Source organism: Ostrea edulis, chromosome 8, assembly GCF_947568905.1.
Source record: "Ostrea edulis chromosome 8, xbOstEdul1.1, whole genome shotgun sequence".
Classification (NCBI taxonomy): Eukaryota; Metazoa; Mollusca; class Bivalvia; order Ostreida; family Ostreidae; genus Ostrea; species Ostrea edulis.
In genome coordinates, this window is record NC_079171.1 from 2,552,178 (window position 1) to 2,578,770 (window position 26,593).

A 26,593-nucleotide genomic window follows, 5' to 3' on the forward strand; every position below is an offset into this window, starting at 1 on the left:
GTGAGCGTCAGGACACAGGGATCTTGATTTCTGAGAACAGGGCTAACTTAGCAGAAAGAAGTTGATAATGAGCACACTTGGTCAGTCCTTGTCGGTTGAAATGCCCAGTGCGACTTGGCGGGATTAGTTGATCATAAGGTGTTGCTATCAAAATAGAAATAAGCACTTAAAAACTTGTAACCGGATTATTTGTTTAAGACTTCTTCCAACAAAGTCTTAACCTGAAGACTTATACTAACAAAGTCTTATTACTCTGACTTCTACCAACAAAGTCTTAACTATACTCAATTCGCGTTGGTTTCAAAGTTTATTTCTAACATAAACTCAGCAACATTCAAATACAATACCAGGTTCTATTCTCTTCTCCTCTTGACAAATTTACAAACGTATATATATATGAAATGGGTACGTGATTAACATTATTGACACTAATGCACTATAATAAACGCAGCTGCAGTAGTGTACATTTTTGGTAACAAAACTGTCCCAACTGCCAATCATCTATGGGTGATGCAGGTACTGCAATAACAGTATCGCGAGTTTTACTCATAAAGGGCGTACAAAACATGGTGACCTTTATGTATTTGTTTGCAATGCGGCTGACATAATTTCATCAGCTAAAATGACTAAATATGATCAGTGCGATTCAACAGGCCTGCATCACTCACATACATTGTGAATTTAATAATATAACCGGTAATTAAGGCTAATATAATCGATAAAGATAATGCAAGACTAATATAAGTGATAATACAATCAATTCTTAAGGTCATCTGGTTACAAACTCTCTTTAGGCTATAAGTCATTGAGATTGTTAAAGGAACAGAAATTGAAGAGTAGACCTATTTATTGATAAAACACCACCAGACAACAGTGAAGAAAATTGTGATGAAAAATAGCAAACGATCAAATCGTAAATATAATTCCATCATATCATCTCAATCAGGAACTAGTTCCATGGACAGAATGGAGTAAAGGTTTCACTTGTGATATTGCATTTATATGGCAGTGACATCAAAGTAGAATGAATTTATTAAACCTCGAGCTCGATCACTTTTTCTTTTCCTTGCTTTATTTTTCTCACCTTATTTCTTTTTCTTTCCTATATTAAACAACATATTTATTGAGTGAAAAGTTTCGTTCAGTACTTCCGATTCCTTCTTGGCATGCGGTATTTTTGAAACACTGTCCCTTTTTGTGCTAACTGAGCGTCACTTTGGTTTTAAAGTGCAATAGAATTATCCAAAATAGAGTGAGACAGTCGGAGACTCTCGTCAGATTTCGATCTCATGACGAGAAGTGGTGCTGTTGGACTGCTGTAAAGTAATTATGATCTAGTTATTTTCTCACGTAATGCAGAGTTGAGGATTTCCAAGCCTCGTTTTCGTTTTCCGCATTTCTTTGAATCAATAACTTAACATATACTTTTTTTCTTTAATGCTCTTCTTCCCAGAATGAATGGCCACTTTTACTTTTGGTTTCACTTTCACTTTGAGCAGTGATTTGTGGGCGGGTGTGACCGGTCAACAGTGGATTCTTACTCTTCCTAGGCACCTGGTCCCACCTCTGGTGTGTCCAGGGGTCCGTGTTTGCCCAATTATCTATTTTGTATTGCTTATAGGAGTTATGATATTGATCACTGTTCGTTATATTCACCTTTATAGGAGTTATGAGATTGATCACTGTTCGTTATCTTCACCTTTATAGGAGTTATGAGATTTATCACTGTTCGTTATCTTCACCTTTATAGGAGTTATGATATTGATCACTGTTCGTTATCTTCACCTTTATAGGAGTTATGAGATTGATCACTGTTCGTTATCTTCACCTTTATAGGAGTTATGAGATTTATCACTGTTCGTTATCTTCACCTTTATAGGAGTTATGAGATTGATCACTGTTCGTTATCTTCACCTTTATTAGAGTTATGAGATTGATCACTGTTCGTTATCTTCACCTTTATAGGAGTTATGAGATTGATCACTGTTCGTTATCTTCACCTTTATTAGAGTTATGAGATTGATCACTGTTCGTTATCTTCACCTTTATAGGAGTTATGAGATTGATCACTGTTCGTTATCTTCACCTTGTTAAGTTCCCTGTTTCTGGTGTCTCCCTTGTTCCTCGCGTATTTTAGTAATTAATGAGGTGGTTACTCTCTCCATTCGGCTACTTTTATCACTGGCAGAGTACTTTCACTGGAATTTGAAGTTGATTTTATAGATCCAATATCATTTTTGTCAGAGGATGATGTTACTTCCGCTTGGTGTTCTTTCTTCCTTCTTGGTATCTATATATCTTTCGTTTCTCAATACGTGTTTTTAACGACGTCCTAGTCCTTGTAGAGAACTGATATGAGAGTATTTCCAAAGCTGTTTATTGTTTTGCGATTTTTGGTTTCGTCATCATCGATCTCATCATACGGATGTTCTGCTCTCTTCACAAATACATTCTTAATTCCTTGCACTTTACCCAGAAGCCTTTAGACAGGTTTTTAATCATATGAGGTGATTTGTTAGTCTTTTTCGTTTGCTTTGAATTTGTATTTTTCTCAAAATCTACTTCGTCGTAATGACAGTCAGCTTTTTCTGACGTCGTGTCTTTATTAGATTGCTACTCTCTGCAACGCAATCTCCTATGACGTCACAGTACACTGCGTTAATAGGCGGTGTAACGTTTGGGAAGTCGATGTTCTTTGAGTGCAGAGGACTGCCTAATGCGATGTCATCATAGTAATTTTTGGCTGGTTGATTAAGACCCAAAGAACATATACTACCCGTCTTCATTTGCATTGGAAGCCCCATTGGAAAACTTGCTCTTCATACGCCTTAAATCTTGTTTTTTCTGTTGATAACCGTTAACAGGGGGATAATCGTCAATCACTTCTACATAAACTGCATTAGTTTTGTATCCCTTAGAGGTCTTCCGAATGGGCTGTATTACCGCGTAGTCATAATGCGTCTCCTCCACCACCAAGTCTTTCATCCCAACTTCTGTTCGGAACAAGCTAAGAATAGATAGATATTGCGAAGATCTAATTTCCGGATCCAAATCAATTTCTGTTTCAAATTCACCTGAATGGAATGCACGAATCCGGCCCTTTTGCCTCACCCCAACACGGCATTCTCCATAACACACGTCTTTGTTAAAATGATTGATTACTTTCCAACGATACGGTAGCGGTGCCTGAGAACCCGCCTTGAAACTTTCCGGGTCCCGTCCTCGGAGCTGTACTGTCCCTAATTGACTGATCCCAAGTACCACGTGATATGTTGACAGATCCTTTTCTTTTTCCTTGAGTGGAAGAACACTGAAGGTCACGTACTCGTTCATGCGCAGCTTCCACCAAAGACAACACGTGACCATTGGATATTCTACCTCTAGCTTGGCTGATCTTCACTTTTTGTCAAGGAAAGTGATTTTTCAGCCAGCATTCTGGTGAAATGAAATACCAGAATTGTCTGGAAGAGGGAAACAAACTTATAATTCATTTTACGCTATTGATATAGATTCATGCTGTTTACCAGTAAGTTATCAACACACATTGATGTTGTTTATAAGTAAGTTAGCAACGCATATTTATGTTGTTTTACCAGAAAGATATCAACACATAACTTATGTCGTTATCTATGTTATTTACAAGTAAGTTATTGTCTCACATTAATGTTGGTTTACCAGTAAGTTATCGACATATATCTATGTTATTTTCCAGTAAGTTATCAGCACACATTGGTGTTGTTTAACCAGTAAGTTATCGACAAACATTGATGTTGTTTACCAATAAATTATCGACACATATTGATGTTGTTTTACCAGTAAGTTATCAACATACGTTGATGTTGTTTGCCAGTAAGTTATCAACACACATTGATGTTGTTTACCAGTAATTTATCAACATACATTGATGTTGCTTATAAATAAGTTATCAAGGTGAGGATAACGAACAGTGGTCAATCCCATACAAGCAACAAAGATTACTTTTATCTTATCTGTTATACCTTTCCTCAGAATTCACATTTTATCTGATAACTAGTATTTACCACACTGATCCTGATCCCTTTCTTAGATTTCAGAGAAAAAATTAACGAGAGGATATGTTGTCCTATTCAGAAGAAAATTTCCATTTTACTGAGAAGGAAACAAATAAGGAAAGCTACGATTATATCTGATCAGGATGTAGGGATCACGGCGGGTGTGACCGGTAGACAGGGGATGCTTATTCATCCTAGGCATAAAGTTGAGTTGTTAGTTTTTCAACTCGGATACATACTTTCTCAAACACAATATACATGTTAAAGCTCTTTTGCTACGATTTTGTTTTGTATCCAATTATCAAGGAGTAAATATGACGTTAGCACAATAATTAATACATATATAGTAAAACTGAACTGCGAATTGTGAACATGGTCAAATGTAAAATCATATATCACCTCCCCTTCTCCGTTGAACACTACAGAGGTATTCATGCTACTGCTTTCTGCAAATGCTATTTCTAGTGATCTTAATGCTTTGCTAACAGGTTGTTTGAGTTGTAAATTAGTAATGTCATTAAATTATAATATTTTGACAGGATGTACACAATTAATGGATAACATAGAATGTAGTCCCTATTTAGCCGGTTGAGATATACAAGAACTGTGGACCACTCTCATAGAAATCACTGAGGGAGTTGACAAGAAAGGGAATTTTCTTTTACTTTTTCCGCTGACAGTTTCACTCTGTCATTCAACTCTAATGAATCCTTAATCCTCTGCACCGGCCCGAAACACTTCTGGCACACCTCTTTGTCGATACTTTCATCGATGTCGAGGTTTAAACTGTAACTCATCAGCTGTTTTCTCTCTTCGGCCAACTTTGATTTCCTGTCCAAGAATTTTTAGATTGTTTCCACTCCATCAGATTGTTTACCGCTGGAATAAAAGAAAACCTGCAGACAATGCAGATGTTGTTTAAATCGCATGTTTTGACAGGTACGCAGCCTTCTGTCATACGCTCAGTCATCTGTAACGCATGTATAACGTAAATGTTGACGTAAGGGTTCACGGAAAAAGATCGTTGGTAAACATAGACAGGGTGAATTTGAATGGCCTAACAAAAGGTCATGCGGACGTGACCCTATATGGAGTTATGCCATCCTATTATAGTGATCTACGCGATCGGATCATAGAATCTGATTTTAATTAGATTACCATTGCCTGGTTAACGTTCTAAAACGGCAAACTGAAAATAGGATTCTTACATACCTATGATTACAATGCATATAGTATGTAATGGTCGATATTTTCTTTAATATAAAACTCCTCCCTCCAAAATTCAGTCAAATTACAAAAAGATACTTTCCACCGGTGATGAATGCTCATGCATCAGATGTGATATAAGATGTGTTCAGTATTAAGTTATCTGGAATTTTTAACACCACATTGGCGACATTGGTGCCCCCGCTTCCTATATCCCACTGGTCTTCATATGCAGCCAAAGTTCCTTTAGCATAAATTAGAAACATATATCAGAACCATATAAGTTCTACTCATATCAAAGGTGAAGGGAACGAACCGTGATCAATCCCACAACTCCTATAAGACTCATTTGGGCAATACAAAATAGGAAGTTGGAGAACCACGGACCCTGGATATACCAGAGGCGGGATCAGACAAATACGGATCCCTGGATACACCAGAGGTGGGATCAGATAAACACGGACCCCTGGATATACGAGAGATGGGATCAGACAAACACAGATCCTTGAATATACCAGAGGTGGAATCAGAGAAACACGTACTCCTGGATATACCAGAGGTGGGATGAGACAAATACGGACCCCTGGATATACCAGAGGTAGGATAAAACAAATACGGAGTCCTGGATATACCAGAGGTGGAATAAGACAAACATGGATCCCTGGACACACCAGAAGTGGTACCAGGTGCTTAGGAGGAGTAACATCCCCTGCAAATCTCCCTACACATCTACCAAATGTTTTATCAGTTGAAGCATTTCGTGGACAACTATAAAAATGTCCGCGCATAGATAGCAGATTCGTCAGTTTAACACCTTCATATTTTATGTACTGTGTCTTAAATATCTTATTGTTTATGTGTTATGAATTCCGCTTTATCTCTGCAATATCATGAAAAGAGAATTATTTAATTGCAATGCATTGGTTTTGCAGTGAGCCAAAACATATTACATTTTCTGATTTTTGCATTGTATCTAAAATTAGAAAAGGGTAAAACCAAGAGTCACTCATCTCCACGGTTACCCATCGAATGGAATAAAATGATTATTGAATTGAAATAAATTTAGGTTATTTAAAATGTACATGCCAAGTTCATGATGTCGTGGTACATGCCGTTTCATGGCAACCCCGGTTAGAATGGGTCCTCAGTTTCCCTTGCGTGTCGTACGAGGCGACTAACTTGGGCAATCCTTCGGATGAGACCGCAGAAGCCGAGGTCCCGTGTCACATCAGTTGTGGCGCGATAAAGATCGAAGAAGCTCAAAGGCCATAAACGTCGAGCATAGGCCTAACTTTTACAACCCTTCGTCGGCAATGGTGACGTGTCAAAAAGGACGTTAAACAATATTTACATGACAGGCGAAAATAACGAACTGTGATGAATCTCATAACATGTAGATGACCATTAATACTTATTTGAATGGTTCTATCGTAGACAACATCTTGATAAGACCACGAGTCATCGTTGTTTTATACATAGCACACTCCCCGTGTGACCGAGTTGCTGAATGCTAAATATATGTATCATAAAGTCCATCGACAATGTAAGCATACACTGTATGATGTGTAAATACGTGTGAGGTAAAAACGTGTTACCACGAGAGGGGGGGTATATACCGTAGGCGCCCTCTATATCCACTACGAAAGTGTGGGGGGGGGGGGCATATAAACCATAGGCGCTCTCTATATCCACAAACATATATGTCGCTGCTCGCCAACATGTCTGTAAAAACCAAAATTACAAGATTCTTGTAAAATGCCTTGACAACTTTCTATACAAATATTCAACCTAGTCAAATCAAATTATGATGCAGAGCATAAGATACGATTGTGATTCTTCTTCTACACGATGTCCTATTAATTTTAATTTTAATCAAAATGAAGCATATTTGACTAATTGTCGATGTTATCTTAGCTACATTACTCATTCTAATTTTTAATATCCGTTCCTTGTTTTCGCATTCACATTCACACCTTTAAGCCAGTTTTAGCTAAATGTTTAGGCCAAGTAATTGATGGTTGGGGTCCATAATTTTTGGTATGTCCGTCTGTTTGTCTGTAGAAGTTTTAACCATGGCCATAACTAACGAGAACGCCTGAATACCGAACACCTATGGTGCACAATTAAACGATTAAACATTATACATGTATGATCTGTTTCTACGCATTTGTCAGTAATCAAACAAATTGTTGCTTAACTCCAGAGACAATGCTATCTCGACAAAATTAAAGATAACGGTAACGATCCGTGGTGATAGTTTGCGCAATGATACGCCATAATACCGAAACAAATCCATATCATCACATTATAATCAGTGATGCTGACAAATCAGGTCTGTACAATGAGACGCCATAATACCGAAACAAATCTATGCCATCACTTTATAATCAGTGATGCTGACAAATCAGGTCTATACAATGAGACGCCATAATACCGAAACAAATCCATATCATCACTTTATAATCAGTGATGCTGACAAATCAGGTCTGTGACTTCGAAGTTAAACCTAGACTCATACTTCTTCAGTTTAGTTGAGCTGTTGATGTTTTATTACACATGACATTCTTAGTAATACTGGTGTTATATTTCTGGCTTTTTACGGCGATCAATAATTTAATATGATTGTTTTAAGTTATGTCATGATTAGTTTAGCATGTGTTTTAATGTGTTTGTTTTACGATAAGTTTAAATCATATTGACACGTCGTCAGTTGCAGGTGAAGTACCGCATCTCTTTACCAATACTTAGCACTCAGACCGTAGCAGTGACACGTTTTTACTCTTATTGGGAGGGTCTGACACGTGACACCGTTTTAACGTCACATCAGAACAGCCTGTGATACTCACTTCTAAATGCCTAGTATTTACATCTTAGGTTTGACATTGGGCTCGAACTCACGACCTCCCGGACACAGGGGGAAGGCTCTACCACTGAGCCTCCGTGTTGTTTTAATGTGAACAATTCAGAGTTTTTAATAGACTGTGTTGCTGTGCGAATTTTAACATTAGTTTGTTTTGTGTGGTGAACTTTATGTACTAAGTGGAAGTAAACGGTGACTACATATCATTACGTATTTGACCATCAAAGAAAAATGGAGAAAATCCGTAATTACACAAACGTTGGTGACATCTGTGCCGTGGTGTTCTATTTAAGGAGTGAAATAATTGAGATTTATGGACGATGGTACCATGTCACTTGTATCCGAGTAGAACACACAAAAAGAAATCTAATGTTCACTACATTAAGAAAAAAAATATTTCATTTTCAATTTGGAATAGAACTGGATTTCGGCCCCTAAAATGGCATTGATAAAAACTCTGACCACACTTTTGACGTTTTAAAATTTCTAGCGACATCAACATTTTGGAGTTATCAATTACAGACAATGTCGTTACGATAATGTTGTGCAATACATTGTATGATCCCGATTGTTGTGTAACACAATGTAAAACTTATACGGTACCAATGCTCATGCAACAGATGCGCATTTCGACAAATAATGTCTCTTCAGTGATGCTCAACCGAAATGTTTGAAATACGAAATAACAATAAACTTGTAAACGCTATTTTATGGAAAAACAGAGTGCCAAAAAACCTGGAGTCAAATTCGCCTAAGGATAAGAGCTATGCATGAGGGAGATAATCCTTAATTTTGGAATGAATTTCCAACTTTTTTAACAGCAATTAAATATACATCCGTATTTTCAAGCTAGTAACGAAGTACTTAGTTACTGGGCTGTAGAGACACTGTCGAGGCAATACATGATCTAGACTATTGTGTAACACATTGTACGATCCCGATTCTTGTGTAATACATTGTAGAATTGTTTTGTAACATTGTATGATGACGAATTTGTACGACCCGGATTCTTGTTTAATACATTGCACGATCCCGATTCTTGTGTAATACATTGTACGATCCCGATTCTTGTGTAACACATTGTACGATCCTGATTCTTGTGTAATACGTTGTACGATCCCGATTCTTAACGATGTACTTAGTTACTGGGCTGTAGAGGCATTGTCGAGATAATGTATGATCTTGACTATTGTGTAACACATTGTATGATCCCGATTCTTGTGTAATACATTATAGAATTATTTTGTAACACATTGTATGATGACGAATTTAGACGACCCGGATTCTTGTATAATACATTGCATGATCCCGATACATTAATGGTTTGAAGTATAGATAGCTATAAAAATATCAATAAATAATTTCTAAAGGACAATACACTACGAATACGCTGTATAAAAACTCATGTTCTGTGGTAGATAGGTAAAGAAAGTTTATTTCGATTCGGTAAAGATAAAACAAATTGCTAAAGCATTAGCTTAGTTGGGATATTAAAACTACAACGCCGTACACAACATATATAGATACTATAGAGTAGATACATTTGAAAATAAACCAAAAAATAAATCAAAACATATACAGACTTAAAAAAAATAAACAAAACATATACACACTGTAAAAAATAAACCAAAACATATACAAACTGTAAAAAATAAACCAAAACATATACAAACTGTAAAAAATAAACAAAACATATACAAACTATAAAAAATAAACAAAACATATACAGACTGTAACAAATAAACCAAAATATATACAAACTGTAAAATATAAGCCAACACGTATGCGGGTATGACCAGTCGACAAGGGAGGCTTACTCCTCCAGGCACCTGATCCCACCTCTGGTATATCTAGGGGTCCGTGTCTGCCCAACTATTTATTTTGTATTGCTTCTTCTAGTTATGAGATTGATCACTGTTCGTTATCCTCACCTTTCATAGAAATTGTAAAACATAAACCAGAAACACATCTACAAATTGTAGAGAAATGATCAAAACATATACAAACTAAAAAATAAACCAAAGATATACAAACTGTAAAAAATAAACCAAAGACATACAAACTGTAAAAAATAAACCAAAGACATACAAACTGTAAAAAATAAACCAAAGATATACAAACTGTAAAAAATAAACCAAAGATATACAAACTGTAAAAAATAAACCAAAATATATACAAACTGTAAAAAATAAACCAAAGATATACAAACTGTAAAAAATAAACCAAATTTATACAAACTGTAAAAAATAAACCAAAGATATACAAACTGTAAAAAAATAAACAAAACATATACAAACTGTAAAAAATAAACCAAAATATATACAAACTGTAAAAAATAAACCAAAGATATACAAACTGTAAAAAATAAACTAAAGATATACAAACTGTAAAAAATAAACCAAAGATATACAAACTGTAAAAAATAAACCAAAGATATACAAACTGTAAAAAAAAATAAACAAAACATATACAAACTGTAAAAAATAAACCAAAATAAATACAACTGTAAAAAATAAACCAAATATATACAAACTGTAAAAAATAAACCAAAGATATACAAACGGTAAAAAATAAACCAAAGATATACAAACTGTAAAAAATAAACCAAAGATATACAAACTGTAAAAAATAAACAAAACATATACAAACTGTAAAAAATAAACCAAAGATATACAAAATGTAAAACATAAACCAAAGATATACAAACTGTAAAAAAAATAAACCAAAGATATACAAACTGTAAAAAATAAACCAAAGATATACAAACTGTAAAAAAAAATAAACCAAAGATATACAAACTGTAAAAAAAAAAATAAACCAAAGATATACAAACTGTAAAAAATAAACTAAAGATATACAAACTGTAAAAAATAAACCAAAGATATACAAACTGTAAAAAATAAACCAAAGATATACAAACTGTAAAAATCAAACCAAAACATATACAAACTGTAAAAAATAAACCAAAACATATACAGACTGTAAAAAATAACCAAAAGATATACAAACTGTAAAAAATAAACCAAAGATATACAAACGGTAAAAAATAAACCAAAGATATACAAACTGTAAAAAATAAACCAAAACATAAACAGATTGTAAAGAAATGTTTCAAACATTTTCAAACTATAAAGAGATATACCACAACATATACAAACTATAAAAAGGTTATCAAAACATATACAAGCTGTAAAGAAATATCAACCAAAACTTACGCAAACTGTAAAGAAATAAAGCAATAGATATCACGGCGGGTGTGACCAGTTGACAGGGGATGCTTACTCTTCCTAGGCACCTGCTCCCACCTCTGGTGTATCCAGGGGTCCATGATTTCCTAACTATTTATTTTGTATTGCTTATATGAGTTATGAGATTGATCACTGTTCGTTATCTTCACCTTTCATATACCAATTATAAAGAAAGAATCAAAACGTATATAAACTGTGCAGAAGAGACATTAGAAATTGGAACATGTATTGACATGTCTGGTCTGACCTAGGTGTACATGAAGAGCAAATGTAGCAGTGTATATCTGTAAGTAGTAAGTTACTTTCACTTTCGTTTGTTGTTGATTGTAAATATAGATGACTGCGGATAACTCCGTTTACCTGATCAGGATATGGGGCTCACGGCGGGTGTGACCGGTCAACAGGGGATGCTTACTCCTCCTAGGCATCTGATCCCACCTCTGGTGTGTCCAGGGGTCCGTGTTTGCCCAACTATCTATTTTGTATTGCCTGTAGGAGTTATGAGATTGCTCACTGTTCGTTATCTTCACCTTGCATAGATGTAGTTTCACTTTTGTTTGTTGTTGATTGTAAATATTAATGTAGTTTCACTTTCGTTTGTTGTTGACAATAAATATTGAGTTACTTTCACTTTCGTTTGTTGTTGACAGTAAATATTGATGTAGTTTCACTTTCGTTTGTTGTCGACAGTAAATATTGAGGTAGTTTCACTTTCTTTTGTTAATGACTCTAAATATTGAGATAATTTCATTTTCGGTTATTGATGACTATAAATAATATGCTTTACAGCGTGAACGTGTTTGACGGCGAAGCAAAACGTATTAGCATTAGTATGTAGATCCATAACAGAACAAAAAATATCCCGAAGGTGTCACCTAACGTGTGAGGACAGAGCTAATCAAAGTATTCTGACTTTAGACATTTTTGATTCGCCTACTCATTGAACGCGGAAAACCTTATGCAACTGATGTAAACAGTGCATTGTGACGTCATATTCAGCGTCGGTGTTTAGCAAATTCATAAACATAGGAGGAGACAAGTTACAAATTTTGCGTTACTCGAGACCAGGGGTGATTTTAGGGCCTATATGATTAAAAAAATAAGGTTCACATGCTTTTATGGATTTTATGCAACATCTCAGAACGACGTGAACTTGTGTATACGAGATTCAAAATGGAGAAATACATGTTCACGCGGTAGTATTTGAATCGACGCCATTGGGACCACAATTTTGAAGTTCCATAGGTATGGTTTAATTTTTCATTAGTTTTCTATATTTTCCTTTTAAACATTTATATACGTGTTACCTATAGGGAGAGCAACGCTCTCACGGCCCTCTATCAAGATAGTTTAATTTTCTCCCCGTTAATATCTATCCCGTGTGTAAAAGGGGCTTTAATTTTCTTCCTAGTTTGAACAAGCCGGATGGTCGCAGAATGCATATACGGTTTGTACATGGTGATGAGCGATTGTCATGGACCATCACATTTGTCAATTCGGGATTATCCAGTGCTCATCTGTAAATGTGTGAAAGGGGCTTAAGTAGTGTTTTTCACGAGCAGAGTTTCGCGACAGAATTTGCTAGTTTTCGTCTAATATCAGTGTTTACATTTTGTTTGACGCTTTTTGATTGGATACACAGACTTTTCTCAGAGTCTATTGACATCAAGCTTGTGGAGAATGAAAACTTTTGACAACCTCTAGCAAAATAAAATGCCTAAGGGGAATACAGAGGGTAAAACATTCTTTAAAGCGTCTTCATGCAAAGAAACTTGTTTGGGGTACATAAAGAACACTCATCGTGGTCCACTATAATAACCATTTAGGAATATAAACAATCCATTAATCCAGACAATCAGGCGTTTTCTATGATGACGCGCCCTTCCCCACTGAATGCATTAATCCGCCTCTGCAATGGGACTTTGAATCTCGCAGATGGCAAAAATAGAATATTAAAATTTTGAAAGGCGTAGTACGATTACAGCAAATGACAGCTTGTTATGCCTGTCAGACTAATTTCCACAAAATCATATTTTACATGATTCAGCACGCTGAATTACTTATTCTGTTTTTCCAGTTTCTAATTTGTCTGGTTCCCTCTTCTGACTTGTGCTAAACTAGTTCTTTTGTTTATTGTTTGTGTTTTCCTGTTTATTAATGGACATAATGCATGCACGCGATTGCCAGTTTTTCTAACTTTTGTTTGCGTTGATCAACTGCACGTTACAGTTGACCTTTCTATGTATTTTGCCAGTTTTTCTAGTTTTGTTTGTAAGTACATAAAAGTGCATGTATATGAAAAAGTGAAGTTAACGAATAGTGATCAGTTTCATGAATTCCATTCACAAACTAAAGAATTGGGTAAACACGGCCTACCAGAATAACAGAGGTGGGATCAGGTGCCTAGAAGGAATAAGCATTCCCTGTTGGTCAGTCACACCCACCGTGAAGCCTATATCTTAATCAGGTACACGGATAATCCGTAGTCAAAATCAATGTTAAGAAATGATGTTCCATGTACGTAAATTGCTCAGTCTTTAAATTCCACAACGGAAGGGATATGCTATATTTTAAAAACTATTTTGGGTGTTTACAAAAGAACCATTTCTATCATAAACTGACAATTATACGAGCTTAAGTATGTAAAACTTATACGGTAACAATTTTGATGCACCAGATGCGCATTTCGACAAATAATGTCTCTTCAGTGATGCTCAACCGAAATGTTTGAAATTCGAAATAATAATATACTTGCTAGAGCTATTTTAGGGAAAACAGGGTGCCAAAAAACGGACACAAATTCGTCAAAGGATAAGAGCTATGTATGACATATTTACATGACTACTCTAAATAAAAATGGAGAACGCTGTAGCCAAAGACAGCGTGTAAGGACCAGTGTATCAAGAACCGCCTAACAATTGTATAAAAGATATCAGACAGCCTCGAACCTAGTGACAGGTTTTATCTTGGTCGAGCAGTGTGTTGATTACGATTCGTTTATCTTAATTGTATTTGTTTTAATTTTTGGTTTTAAGATTCGATACTTTATCTCTAGTATATTTTATATAGATGAATAGACAGCTGAATGGTCAACTGCAATACGCTGTGAAATCCGGTTCCTGCCATACCAATATTTGTGTGTCTGTATTGGATAATGGCTGTCATAGGAACATGAACTGTCCTGGAGGTAAGAAGAAGAAGAAGAAGAAGAAGAGAGAGAGAGAGAGAGAGAGAGAGAGAAAGAGAGAGAGAGAGAGAGAGAGAGAGAGAGAGAGAATGAAAATAAAAAGAGAAGGGAAAAAATTGACATATTTCAAATAGGAAGATAGGTCATGAGTTATTCTCCTTAAACAAGGATATCGGAAGATAAGATATAAACCTGCTTGGTTTAAGGGAGGTCCCTGTATTTTCATACCTGGAAGGGACGCTACAAATAAAAAGTATTTTACAGTCAGCAGAAAAAAGCAAACCCAACTGCATGAAATGTTTCCATATCTATATCTGAAAATGCCAAATTGTAAAATACAGATTAAGCAACTTCAAATCATGCAGATAAATGTGATTTTCTTTTTACTAATTAACTATAGTCTGTTTCGGTAGCTCAGTGATAGAACCATACCGAAACTAATAACATGTTTACATAGCATATATAGCATGCCACTATGTTAAACATTGGAGTTATTAAATATAAAAAAAATACAGTTGATTGGATACTTATATAAACAGTGCTATTTCAGACATGCATGTCGTATATATCAATCCTGCATAGTGAATACGGAACCTGGTTCTCTGACCTGTGATTAGGGAACCTGGTTCTCTGACCTGTGACTAGTGAACCTGGTACTCTGACGTATGATTAGGGAACCTGGTACTCTGACGTATGATTAGGGAACCTGGTACTCTGACCTATGATTAGGGAACCTGGTTTTCTGACTTGTGATTAGTGAACCTGGTACTCTGACGTATGATTAGGGAACCTGGTACTCTGACCTGTGACTAGTGAACTTGGTACTCTGACGTATGATTAGGGAACCTGGTACTCTGACCTGTGATTAGTAAACCTGGTACTCTGACGTATGATTAGGGAACTTGGTTCTCTGACCTGTGATTAGGGAAACTGGTTCTCTGAGGTGTGACGAGTTAACCTGGTACTCTGATCTGTGATTAGAGAACCTGGCTCACAGATCATGAAACTGTCTTAAACTTTAAGATTGTCTTAAATCAACAAAGTTGCACTAAAATCTTAAGACTGGTCTTAAAGTGGATCACAAAAAAATAACTTAGACTTAAGATTGGTATTTTGTTTTAAATTTCAAGACTGCCTTAGAGCTGTCTTAACTTTCTAAGACGGTCGCTAAGTTCGTTCAAAATGGCCGCGTTGGTTGCATTTTTTAGGCGAGTAAGAGAAAATGAGCGTAATATCCGTCGTTGAAGACGTCTGCCCCGACCAAGAAGCGGACAAGTCATTTGTTTAAGAAAAAATATACCGTTGGTACATCGAAAACACAGGATCTTGACGTTGAAAATCATAAAATGAAAAAAAAAATTTTTGATAAGCAAAGTCTTCACGTAAAAAGTTTGTTTACAGGAAAAGAATTCAAATCCCTGTAATCGAAAAGTAACACCGCTCGCCCGAAAAGATTGAAAGCGGGTGTATTCAAACATATAGGCATAAATATGACTTCTTATGTGATCAAAATATCGCAGGATTGATCGCCCGATTGTCCGTTTCACTACCTAATCGTAGTTCCTAAAGTAGATGTAAATGTGAAAGTAGCACGAACACGTATGGCCGTTTTACTAAAATGTTACGACTACAAAAGTACATGTATTTACCTGACTGAGTTTGTTGACAATGTGAAAGAAGAAAACAATCATTACTTGCAGTCTGCATTTGCACACGAATAATATGCAGTTCGAGCCCGAATTTGTAATTAATTAGAGTTATCCTTCTTTGCTATGCACGCAGTCGACAAAATAAAGAAAGGCATTGAATTTAATAAAATTATCGCTTCAATCACTCTTAACTTTAAGACAGTTACATGATCCCTGAGCCTGGCATTCTGACCTATGAGTAGAGAACCTGGTACTCTGAGGTGTGGTTAGGGAAAGTGGTACTATGATGTGTGATTAAGGAAAGTTGTACTATGATCTGTGATTAGGGAAAGTGGTACTATGACGTGTGATTAGGGAAAGTGGTTCTATGGTGTGTGATTAGGAAAAGTGGTACTCTGACGTTTGATTAGAGAAACTGATACTATGCGGTGTGATTAGAGAAACTGATACTATGCGGTGTGATTAGAGAAACTGATACTATGCGGTGTGATTAGAGAAACTAATACTATGCGGTGTGATTAGAGAAACTGATACTATGCGGTGTGATTAGAGAAACTGATACTATGTGGTGTGATTAGAGAAACTGATACTATGCGGTGTGATTAGAGAAACTGATACTATGCGGTGTGATTAGAGAAACTAATTCTATGCGGTGTGATTAGAGAAACTGATACTATGCGGTGTGATTAGAGAAACTGATACTATGCGGTGTGATTAGAGAAACTAATACTATGCGGTGTGATTAGAGAAACTGATACTATGCGGTGTTATTAGAGAAACTAATACTATGCGGTGTGATTAGAGAAACTGATACTATGCGGTGTTATTAGAGAAACTAATACTATGCGGTGTGATTAGAGAAACTGATACTATGCGGTGTTATTAGAGAAACTAATACTATGCGGTGTGATTAGAGAAACTGATACTATGCGGTGTTATTAGAGAAACTGATACTATGTGGTGTGATTAGGGAACCTGATACTATGCGGTGTGATTAGAGAAACTGATACTATGCGTGTGATTAGAGAAACTGATACTATGCGGTGTGATTAGAGCTACTGAGAAACAAGTTGATGGAGTTTCAACAGTCGTATTCAAAGCTCAACATTTCGCAAATTCTATGGTCGCCATAACAATCTAATTACAACCTATCTTTAAGTAGAATACTTTCTGGGATGTTTCAAGCCAGTTGTGCGGGTGTTTCTTACATACTAATTTTAATTACGGATTACTTCGTTTAACCGATGATGATATTAAGTCAACGGCAGATGTAATCGATTAACAAGAATGCTTACTCCTCCTAGACCTCCCACCTCTGTTATGTCCAGGGGTCCGTGTGTGTCTACTGGTATGATCATCATTTATAGGCATTGAGATTATCAACACTTCTCGTATTATGAAATACACAAAGATACAAAATTGTAAAGAATTGAATAAGATTATTCTATTTTGTATTACTTATAGGAGTTATGAGATTGATCACTTTTCGTTATCTTCACCATTATAGGAGCTATGAGATTAATCACTGTTCGTTATTTTCGCCTTGATAGGAGTTATGAGATTGGTCACTGTTTGCTATCTTCACCTTTATAGAAGTTATGAGATTGATCACTGTTCGTTATCTTCACCTTTATAGGAGTTATGAGATTGATCACTGTTCGTTATCTTCACCCTTATAGAAGTTACGAGATTAATCACTGTTTGCTATCTTCACCTTTATAGGAGTTATGAGATTGATCACTGTTCGTTATCTTCACCTTTATAGGAGTTATGAGATTGATCACTGTTCGTTATCTTCACCCTTATAGAAGTTACGAGATTAATCACTGTTTGCTATCTTCACCTTTATAGGAGTTATGAGATTAATCACTGTTCGTTATCTTCACCTTTATAGGAGTTATGAGATTAATCACTGTTCGTTATCTTCACCCTTATAGAAGTTACGAGATTAATCACTGTTTGCTATCTTCACCTTTATAGGAGTTATGAGATTGATCACTGTTCGTTATCTTCACATTTATTAGAGTTATGAGATTGACCACTGTTCGTTATCTTCACATTTATTAGAGTTATGAGATTGATCACTGTTCGTCATCTTCACCTTTATTAGAGTTATGAGATTGATCACTGTTCGTCATCTTCACCTTTATTAGAGTTATGAGATTAATCACTGTTCGTTATCTTCACCTTTGTAGTAGTTACGAGATTAATTACTGTTCGTTATGCAGCTAGGTTAAGGGCTTTTATAGTGAAATGCACAATAATTATGGGCTGAAATTGCACCTCAAATTAACAGGTCTCATTAGACTTGTTAGGGTTAAACACTGAAACGATACTACCCTTGTTGACTGTAACTGAGCTACTGTAAATTCTCCTTATGATATCATGTAACACTCTATTTTTGGAAAACAGCAAGAGGCCCTACTTTTGAACAAAATTTGAGGTTCATGCGGGTAACCAGGTTATTTTTCTTGATATAATCAGAAAGAAATAAAAATCCTTAATATGAAAATTGTTGTTAACAATTGCATACTCAAACTATATTATGCCTTTGTAGACGTTGCAATAAATCCTAGAAAAGTCTATTAGAACATTAGATCCAGAAGTCTCAATTGTTGGAGACACAATTCTTTTAAAATGTGGAAAATGTTTACAACCCGACCGTGCATGGATGCAGTGAATGAATAATACAATTTCTGCTCTCATGAAATCTACATTTATTTTAAGAATTACCCAGTATGTATTGACATAGAATATACTATGTATCTGTTAATTTATCTAAGTATCTCCTTTTCATTCATTTATGACAGAAATGAAATGTTGCGCCAACAAATGCGGTAAATCTATGTGTATGCCACCGAGAAGTTCCGAACAATTTCACAGAAATTCCGAACAATGTAAGTATCTAATGTCTTCATACCAAAACGTTTTGAGCAGTGCAAATATCTTATCTATCCATACAGAGAAGTTCCGAACAGCCTAAGTCTAATGTATTCAACACAAAAATTAAAATAATGTTCCATTCCTACCCACGTCACATGTGTTTGATTCCGACGCTGTGTAAAACTTAAACCATTTTACATAGGTATTGACAAACACTTTACATAGGTATTAACAAACATTTTACTTAGGTAATGACGTACATTTTACATAGGTAATGGTGGTAATGACAAACATTTTAGATAGGTAATGACTGTATATTCATCGACCGCCTGGTATTTGATGTCAAGTCAAAGATCTTTCAGATTTGAGCTTTGAAATGTAGGCTCTCTATCGTAGTAAGAGTTGACACGATTATACCCGTCATGTATAGGTTCAAGTTTCAAAATTTGCCTTTATCAATATAACGTCACATTTAACAATATAACTTCATATTGACAACTATTCATGTTTTGTCAGTAAGTCATCCCCATGAACAGCTGCACGTGTCGTTTGTGCAGGATACTGCAGTGGAATATCCTGACCACTGTTACTACAACAGTCAGTGGTACTATCCAGGACAGAATCTGATCAGCAGGGAGGGTAATGTTTGTACCTGTATGAACCGTGACAAGATCGTCTGTTCACAAGGAAACAACAATAACAACAATCATGTCAACAACAACAACAACAACCAGGTCAATAACAACAATCATGTCAACAACAACAACCAGGTCAAAAACGTTGCCCAGGGTATGTTCTTCATTAAATGACATACACTTACCATCAATATTTTTATATCATAGGAGATTTTCGACATAGCTCGGAATCTGTGCATTTACTAGGGAATCATAGAGAACAATGTATCGATGTTTCACTCACTGAATAAAAGTGCCAAGTATTTGATTCTCTATTTCCATGTTGTTCCCTCACGCAGGCTCCGCACATTACGTTATTTGTTTGATGACACGTACCACCACATCACGTTTTTAGATTCATTGATGTGTAGAATCTCGTTCATCTTTAATTTTCTTCTCTCTAAATAACTGTAATAAATGACATTGTAATAATATTTCTTGAGGTTACTGGATTGTCTAACAATGTATATACCACTTTACGTCTTTGTATATATCACTACATATCTTTGTTTGTATCACTACACATCTTTGTATGTATCAATCATACCGGTATCATTAATATCGTTATTACTTTTATTACAGAAATGTCCAATCCGATCCAGTCAAATTTTCGTATGGGGCCAGACACATGGCAATCACCGCAATCATGGACAACATCAGCACCGCAGTGGGAGACCCCGGTACCTCATTGGGAAACTCCGGTACCTCAATGGGAAACTCCAGAACCTCAGTGGAACAATATCCTCCCTCAAATGGAGGCTACACCCCAACAGGCACAAATCTACATTCAAGATGTTAACAATAAGCATATTATTAGCGGATCACAGCAAAGTTCCAGGAATACATACCAGAATGTGGAGGAGATACTTGGTACTCAGAGCCCAGCCTTCTTTCAAGCGAGTCCAGTAAAAGAGGCTCAAGCTAATAGCGTTATAAACGGTCAATCATATTTTCAGAATCCTTATGGATCAGCCAGTTTGCAGCAATCTCTGTATGAAAAGGGTTTCCCCAGGTCGGACAAATCTGGTTCTGTGCAACCCAATGAGCACAAATCGGATGTGAACGGAGAATCGTGGATGTATCAACCTATGAACGGAAATATAAAATTTGGGTTACCCAGTGAGAATGGAGGAAATGTATTCCAGGGTCCGCTCACCACCGATATTACTGTGATCTCAGGCGGCGGGGACCTGCAATCGAGTGGAGTCGGCGTGAGTAAGGACTACCAAACCTGGGAAAGAACCACCACTCCCTTACCGTGGTACCTCAACACAGGAGTTAGTAAAAATATTGTGGAGCATATAGACATTGGTTTACTAGAAGGTCAAAATCAAGATAATCACATACAACATAATCATAATTCAGGATTTCCCGAGGAGCAAATTCAGAGACTTCAGGAACCAGGACAATCCGAAGCTTATTCCGGTTTTGGATTTGAAGTCAATCAACAACAAAGTATACACGAGACAGGATCCAATCAGGGTCACTTAGAAACCAGGCAGGCTGGGTCTAACAATGCTTTTTCTAACATTCAGCAGCAACAAGATAAGGTGAATAGTCTAACTCATGCTAAATCACCAAACCAACAGAATCGTCAAGAGGTCCAACAAGAAATAATGCCTTTAAAAACGTTGGTGCAAGACCAATCTTTCAACCAAGACCAATCTTTCAACCAAGACCAATCTTTCAACCAAGGTCAGACTTTCAACCAAGGTCAGGCTTTCAACCACAACAATGTTCGTAAAGAAGGCCAGCCTCCCAGACGCGGGCAGGATCTCAATCAAGGCCAACCAATAAGTGGGAGGGAATCAAATAACTTTCAGTTCCAGAATTATTCACCAGGGGGAAACGCTGGACTTGGTCAAAACGCACAGACAAACTTCAATTCAATGCAGCAGGATTCCAGAGCTGCATTCGGTGATTTTGGAACAAACACAGAAGGACAAATGCAATCGAGACCTCGAAATACTCAGCAGTTATCCCTTACTCCCGGACACAATCAAGCTGTCCAAGTAAGGGACAACATTCCTAATAACAATAAACCATATACAAGCAATGCCGAAAGTCAGATCAGAGGTGAAAACGACCGTCTGCAACAAAAGCAAAATTTTCAACATAATTTGAATGCAAATGTAAAGTTTACGAGTAAACCCTTTTATCCACAGATGTCACAGAGTCAGCCAGTTCAAAAACAACAGAGTTTGGAGTCCAAATATGATCGATATAGGGAGACCAACCCTGCAAATGATAATGCAAAACATTTTAGTCAAATGAGAAGGGTTGCAAATCCCCAGACTGGAAACCCGTGGCAGAATTCAGACAAGGTGAACCAAGTGATTGAAAAATCTGAGAAAGGGATATTTTCACGTAATTCCAAAATCAGTGCACATAAAATGTTAAACGACAACAGCAGGAAAACATTCACTTTTAACAATGGACGACCGCAAACCAATATCAACAAAGCGATTAGTTTTGAAGCTATGCGCAATGAGAATGACTTAAGAATATTTAATCGTCAACAATCGAGGGCTACCCCATTTTCTTTAAAAACCTTTGAGTCTAGTAATCCGGCTCGAATGGATCATACGGTTTCCGTTCCTCAAAAAGACCCCTCTCAGTTAGATTTCTCCGTGAAACACTCTAGTAAGAATGAGTACACGAAGACAAAACCAGGTGTTCAGGGGAAACAGTTGATGAAAGAAATCATCATAGAAACTACAGTCCCCCTAGCAACTACAACGAAAAGTTTCATACAGTTTTTGAAAGAAGTTTTGGAGCAGAGGGAGTTAGTCAAGAGTAAAATGGAAGTATCTCCGATAGAGGACCATACCGAAATGGGAAAAAGTAAAGCAACAACACTCTCAACGTCGCCAAGCACAGAATCACCAACAACGCACAAGAAACCAACAAAAGCCCCATCAACGACTACCTCCACGTCAGCAATACCACTGACAGTGACATCAGCAATACCATCTACCACATCTTCTGCTACTACTTCATTTTCTACAGCTATTTACACAACAACAATAACCGATTCCATTGCAACAACAAAACGCAGAGATACAAACAAATCGACCATAAAGCTGGATTTAGATCAAACTCCTCGCACACTTCGATCTCTTTTAGCCGGAATAGAGAAACATACCACAGTTAAGATAAAAATCCTGCCTTCCCCTGATGGATCCCAACGGGGTGAGACAACAATTATATATGCTACTCCTAAATCCAAGATCAATCCAACTACCTCGCCAGCAACTACGACATTTAAGTACGTTGACTCTCAGAGTGGGTCCACAACTGACCTGGTGGAAAATCCTCCGCCTTCAACAGAAACAAAACCACCGCGCATAAAAATCATGACCGAGGGTACGACACCTCCGATCTTTACCACTACCATGGTTAACACGACCGTCAGTTCTGCCTCGATAACACCGAACTTTGAACATGCGGGTGAGAGAAGTAGAGGGACGACTAATTCCCACTTCTCTCACTTCCAGTTCACGGACAGCGCCACCCAACGAATGGATGTGGTGGACCAAACAAAGGATATACTCCTGGATAGTGGTCCTACCACAGCAAGGGCTGTACCAGCGAGTACTGAACAATGGTATCAAGAAACACCAGTTGTATACTCCAGAACATCCCATGTTGATGGTAAAGCTACTGACCCGAATCAGGTGCAAATTCCTAGACAACGTCCTACAAATCTTAGCAATCAAGACACTCTACCCGCCAATGCAACCTTCTTCGAAAGGATTATATATCTGAAACGTCAGATGGAAGTGAGACAGAATCCGCTAGCTGCTCTGCAGAAATATGGAAATCCTTCTTCTAACATGCTTCATCTGATAAAATTACTTCCAAAGAACAACCAAAACCCCATGGCCGCAAAAAATGTTGCGCAGTTATACACTGTGAAAGATCGACCTGTGCCCAAAACAACTACCTTATCTCCACCGTCTACCACCACCACTACAACCACCACCACCTCGACAACTGAACAGCCCACACTGCCAACAGGAGCCACTGAGTTTTCCTTTTTTGAACATCCTGCTGCAAACATCAAAGAGTCATCAAAACCCAACATAAAGAAACAAACATCTGCCGCAAAACAAGCCGCTGATGTACAGAAAAAGCCTGCTGCGAAAAACACAGGACGGGCACCAAAAAAGGGAAGAAAACCTCCGTCAAGATCGCAGAGAAAAAAGAAAAATAAACAGTGTGTTTATTTCGGGAAGGTTTATAAAGTTGGGAAAAGATTTAGGAACAACAAAGGACAGCGATGTAGATGCCAGAGAAACGGGAGGGTTAAATGTAGGCGATAGACCAAGACTGTTTGTAGATTTCATTGTCTGTCTCTGTTAAATGTCGGCGATAGACCAAGACTGTTTGTAGGTTTTATTGTCTGTCTCTGTTAAATGTCGGCGATAGACCAAGACTGTTTGTAGGTTTTATTGTCTGTCTCTGTTAAATGTCGGCGATAAACCAAGATTGTAAATTTCATTGTCTCTTTCTGTTTGTAAATGTCGGCGATAGACCAAGACTGTTTGTAGATTGCATTGTCTGTCTCTGGTCTCAAAGAGCTTATTTCCTTGATGCAGTGATGAAATGATACACCACACGACTAACTGTGTTTCCTTTCATGTATAATTCATAATATTACACGCCTTCAATTTCTACTTCTACTGTTTCCCCAAACAGGGAGTGAGTTTTTTTTTCGCTATAGATATTTCTTCTTTTATCACCAACAGTGAGTTAACAGTGTTGTATTATCAACTATTATGTAACAGTGTTTACCTTATCAATTGAAGTCTCTTGTTGAATTCAACGAAGCACAGAACACAAGGATATTGTTTGATGTGAAATTCTGCTGCATATTCATGATGATGGAAGACGCATGCACTTTATCCAGTTAGATTATGAAATAGAGGAATATGATACAAACGTCTCAGTTGTGTTGGTGTTTTGGTTGCTATGGTGTTCTATTCTTTAATACTGCCTTTAATGGAACATGCGTTTCACTTTTTGTGTTAAATCTTGATAGTGATATAAGTACTACGGTAGTCCATCAATAAAAGCGAACAAAAATATATTACAAATGCATAGAGAATCTATTACAAATGCATACAAAAATGTATTATAAATGCATACAAAAATCTATTATAAATGCATACAAAATCTATTACAAATGCATTCAAAACTCTATTACAAATGCATACAAAAATCTATTACAAATGCATACAAAACTCTATTATAAATGCATACAAAAATCTATTATAAATGCATACAAAAATCTATTACAAATGCATACAAAAATCTATTATAAATGCACAGCTTTTCGTAGACAACGATAATACCATTGGATCAGGACCCTAGGCACTGCATTTCCATATGAATGCAATGATAATGTATATGTTGAGGGAAATCTGACTAGTTCACAATGAAATAACGTGAATGTGAGTGGACTCTTTCCCAATACTCAAAGACGAAAACGCAGTGATAGATATCGTTCATATAAAAGACCAAGTATAAATGATGTCACGTTTGTTTCACTCTAACCTTACGTCAACAGACAATTAGGTTCACATCATATTCGTACAAAACTTTACTCTGTTCCTTTGAGAGTTCATACGTCATTTGAAGAAGCCACAGCTAGTCTATAATTGGATTTTTCAACACCTGAATATAGACTGAACTCTATGATTATGGATGTTGCCAATCACAGGCTTTTTAAACCAGCACGGGTCATAGGTGATATTCCTTCCAAATCATGCCGCCAGTTCCTTAAGCTCAAATTTACAAACAAAGAAATAGATGCCGTCAACATAAGCAACGCTCTTCGTCACAAAAGGGTCTAGTTCTGTATTTCGTAACAAATATACTTCTACTATTACATCCATTTTTTTTTATTATAAACAAACTTTGCAGTGCCTAGATATAGACCATCTTATACGTAATCCACCAACGTGTTCTTGTTCTTCATTGTCTTTCAACTACAGTCCAGCTGGACATGTCATTACTGGTGATGTTGATATCGTTGAAAATGAGGACCTCAAATCACTTATTCTAAAATGTCCTAGACACAGAGAACCTCGGTTTTCCAAACATATAATTGATGTGAAATTTTAATTGACAGGTCCGAAATCTTCCACACTAGTCTGAATTCCACTGCTGTCATAGGCAAGAAACGACTCCTTGACCTGGACCGGTAAATGTTCTAGTAAAAATAAACAAGTGAAATCGGAAGAACGATGACGTATATCTTTGTTATTTTAAGAACCTGTGAGTTGAAATTTGGCATGCAAGTAGTTAAAACATTAATATATGCAAGGAGACCGGCAAATTACGCATATCGTACCTAATTCAAGAATGTTGAGGCATTTGAAGCGAGTGGTTATTTTTTTAATCTGGGTCAAAGTTAGACCCCTTTCTATATTTATGGTATCACAGGGTTCGGGCCCAAAGCGGGCTTAGCCCCTGTGGGACCGTATAAAGGAATTTCTACCTTCGAAGCGAACTCAGTCCTCAATATCACACTTAGAAGTCGGCGGAGAGACAATCACGTGCCCTCATGAAATTACAAATAAATTTAATGACTTTTTCTCTAATATCGGGCACAAGTATGCAGCTAAATTTGACAATATTTTACCTAGTGTTAACCAACAGATGCCGAAACGTTCATTCTCAATGCCTCTCATCAGCGAACATTTTGTTAGTTCTGAGGTTTTGTCTATGTCTAACTCAAAATCTACTGGTTTAGACGATGTCTTTGTTAAACTTCTAAAAATAGCAATCATGTAATAGGAGATATTTTGACACATATCATGCATATAAATTGTTTAATTAAGTCAAATG

At 36.6% G+C, this 26,593-nt stretch overlaps 1 protein-coding gene across 1 annotated transcript; it reads left to right on the plus strand.

Moving 5' to 3' along the window:
• Positions 1-19,334: 19,334 nt before the first annotated feature.
• Positions 19,335-24,686, plus strand: LOC125662162 (GATA zinc finger domain-containing protein 7-like). Its single transcript, XM_056147831.1, has 2 exons — positions 19,335-19,853; positions 20,321-24,686. The coding sequence occupies exons 1-2, from the start codon at positions 19,721-19,723 to the stop codon at positions 24,061-24,063; spliced, it is 3,876 nt and encodes a 1,291-aa protein (XP_056003806.1). The 5' UTR covers positions 19,335-19,720; the 3' UTR covers positions 24,064-24,686.
• The last annotated feature ends 1,907 nt before the right edge of the window (positions 24,687-26,593 follow it).

What these genes read in the sequence shown, in the direction of transcription:
- LOC125662162 (XM_056147831.1), top strand. Translation starts at nt 19,721, where the DNA reads ATGAACCGTGACAAGATCGTCTGTTCACAAGGAAACAACAATAACAAC. An exon ending in GGTCAAAAACGTTGCCCAGG is followed by an intron (nt 19,854 to 20,320) that starts GTATGTTCTTCA and finishes CTTTTATTACAG; the next exon opens with AAATGTCCAATCCGATCCAG.